A 2,086-nucleotide genomic window follows, 5' to 3' on the forward strand; every position below is an offset into this window, starting at 1 on the left:
TAATAAATAATTTTTTTGACTTTTTAAATAACTGATATATAAAAGTGAGTATTTAAATTAATTAAATAATAATAAATTTAAAAAAAATAACTAAAAACTAAATTTTAAAAGATAAGTAACATTTTTTATTCAATGCTCCCAAATAGAAATAAAAATATAAAAAAAATTTTAAATATACTTAAAACATCAGTGTTTCAATAATTTGTATCGTTAATTTTAATTAATATATATTTTATATATTCTATTTTCTTAAAATTTAGGAACCTCAAAGTATTTTTTTTTGAATGATAACGTTCGATACAAAATTTCCTTAGGCCATATTTAACCCTATAAATAATAAGCTCCCAACGCCTCCACAGAGCTATGGAACTGAGGAATATTGGAAAATGCTTTGTCACAACCGACTCTTGACTCTTGACTCTTGGTGTATAGTATAATCTTTATTTCTTGACTCTTGGTTTTCCATACTGGCAAAGTTAGAAGCATAATCCTTTCTACGTAGCTATCATGGCTATTATCGTCGTCGTCGCCGCAAAATATAATCTTATTATAAATATTTTTTATATTGAACATAATATCTTTTAAATTGATAATAACATCATCAATTTAAAAATGACAATATTTAATCTCTTATTATTGCTGCTTCTCAATATATATGTAACAATGAAATTGCATTTCGCATTCCAAATTTTCACCTAGAGCCTTCTCTTCATTTCATTCGTTTCAATTTGCCCTATAGTAGTGATGACCAACTCAAAAGCCTATTTTTTCTCTGCTTTTCTTTTTTCATTTTTCTTATCTATTCGTGTCTTTGCTCGTGAACTTTTCAATGGTAAGTCTTTGCTTCTTTTACTCTAACGATATAATTCCAATCTTTCATTTTTGTCAAGGACATCATCATATCACAAGATGAATTAATTACATTGTTAATGATTCTCATTAAGTCCAAAGTAATGGTTTGTTTTTATTAAATAATTGGATTATAAATAGAATCTATACTTATTTTAGAATTATAATATATTCAATAAATGATTGAAAAAGTTTTGGTCTTTATAAAACTAGCTAGTGATTTAGGTTTTGATCCATCATGCAAGTTTTTTTTTTATATAGTTTTGGTCTAAAATTATCAAAATAAATAAATAAATGAGAAATTGATCCCTAGCTATTATTGTACGCATACATATAATAATGTATCTAATCATTTTAGACCTTAATAATTATAGCTTCTTGTTATTTTGGACTTTAGAGTGAACTTTACAATTTCATTCTTTTTAATTTATGTTTAACCTAAAATCTTAAATATTATTGTATACCAATCATGACCATTAATTTATCCATTAGAAAAGAAAATTCAAGCATACAATGTGGAGGATAATGAGTTAAAAGGGTCAAGAAGAAGCAGCAGCTGGCCGGTTGACTATAATCCTAATCTCAATGATATTCGAATGAAATTTCAAAAGGATTATAATTATCCTACCAACTATGATTCAGGTGGTGATATTCCTATTCTTCCAATTTTGGGTAGAGTTATTCCATTTCCTAAAAAACCTAAACAACCACCACAAGAACAAGAACCAAATCAAAATCTAAATTCAAATCCAAAGGCTACTCCACCACGTTCTAAAGAAGAACCACGGTGGATAGATCCCACTGATCCTCCTTACAGGGATAAGGGATCGTATCCATCCCAATATAGAGATTCAAAGTATACATTATTCTTTCCTTTAGTGCAACAAAAACTACCTGAAACTAAAAGCAGCTATTACTACTATACTCCTTTGTTTGGCTACCATCAAAATGATTTGCAATGGAATCATCATGTGTCACCTAAAATTCGAAAGGATCACTACTTTACTAATTTTCTTGGCTAACAACCCTCAGGTTTTGAAGAAATGGGTAAGGCACACTACTTTCTAAACCTTGATGTAATTTATCTTTTAATAAGTGACAATAAAGTCCTCAATATATTTGGCTATCGTGGGAGTTAACAAACTCGCAAATTATAATGTTATTTTTCATGTTTACCAATCATTTCACCAGTCAAAAAAAGTTAATAGTTATAGAAAAAGTATAGGTAGATAATGAG

At 27.9% G+C, this 2,086-nt stretch overlaps 1 protein-coding gene across 1 annotated transcript; it reads left to right on the plus strand.

Annotated features, from left to right (window-relative positions):
* Nucleotides 1-680: 680 nt before the first annotated feature.
* LOC107469075 (uncharacterized) lies at nt 681-1,878 on the plus strand. Its single transcript, XM_016088458.3, has 2 exons — nt 681-832; nt 1,342-1,878. The coding sequence occupies exons 1-2, from the start codon at nt 745-747 to the stop codon at nt 1,869-1,871; spliced, it is 618 nt and encodes a 205-aa protein (XP_015943944.1). The 5' UTR covers nt 681-744; the 3' UTR covers nt 1,872-1,878.
* Nucleotides 1,879-2,086: the final 208 nt, after the last annotated feature.

The sequence above is a fragment of the Arachis duranensis genome, chromosome 10 (genome assembly GCF_000817695.3).
Source record: "Arachis duranensis cultivar V14167 chromosome 10, aradu.V14167.gnm2.J7QH, whole genome shotgun sequence".
Lineage (NCBI taxonomy): Eukaryota > Viridiplantae > Streptophyta > Magnoliopsida > Fabales > Fabaceae > Arachis > Arachis duranensis.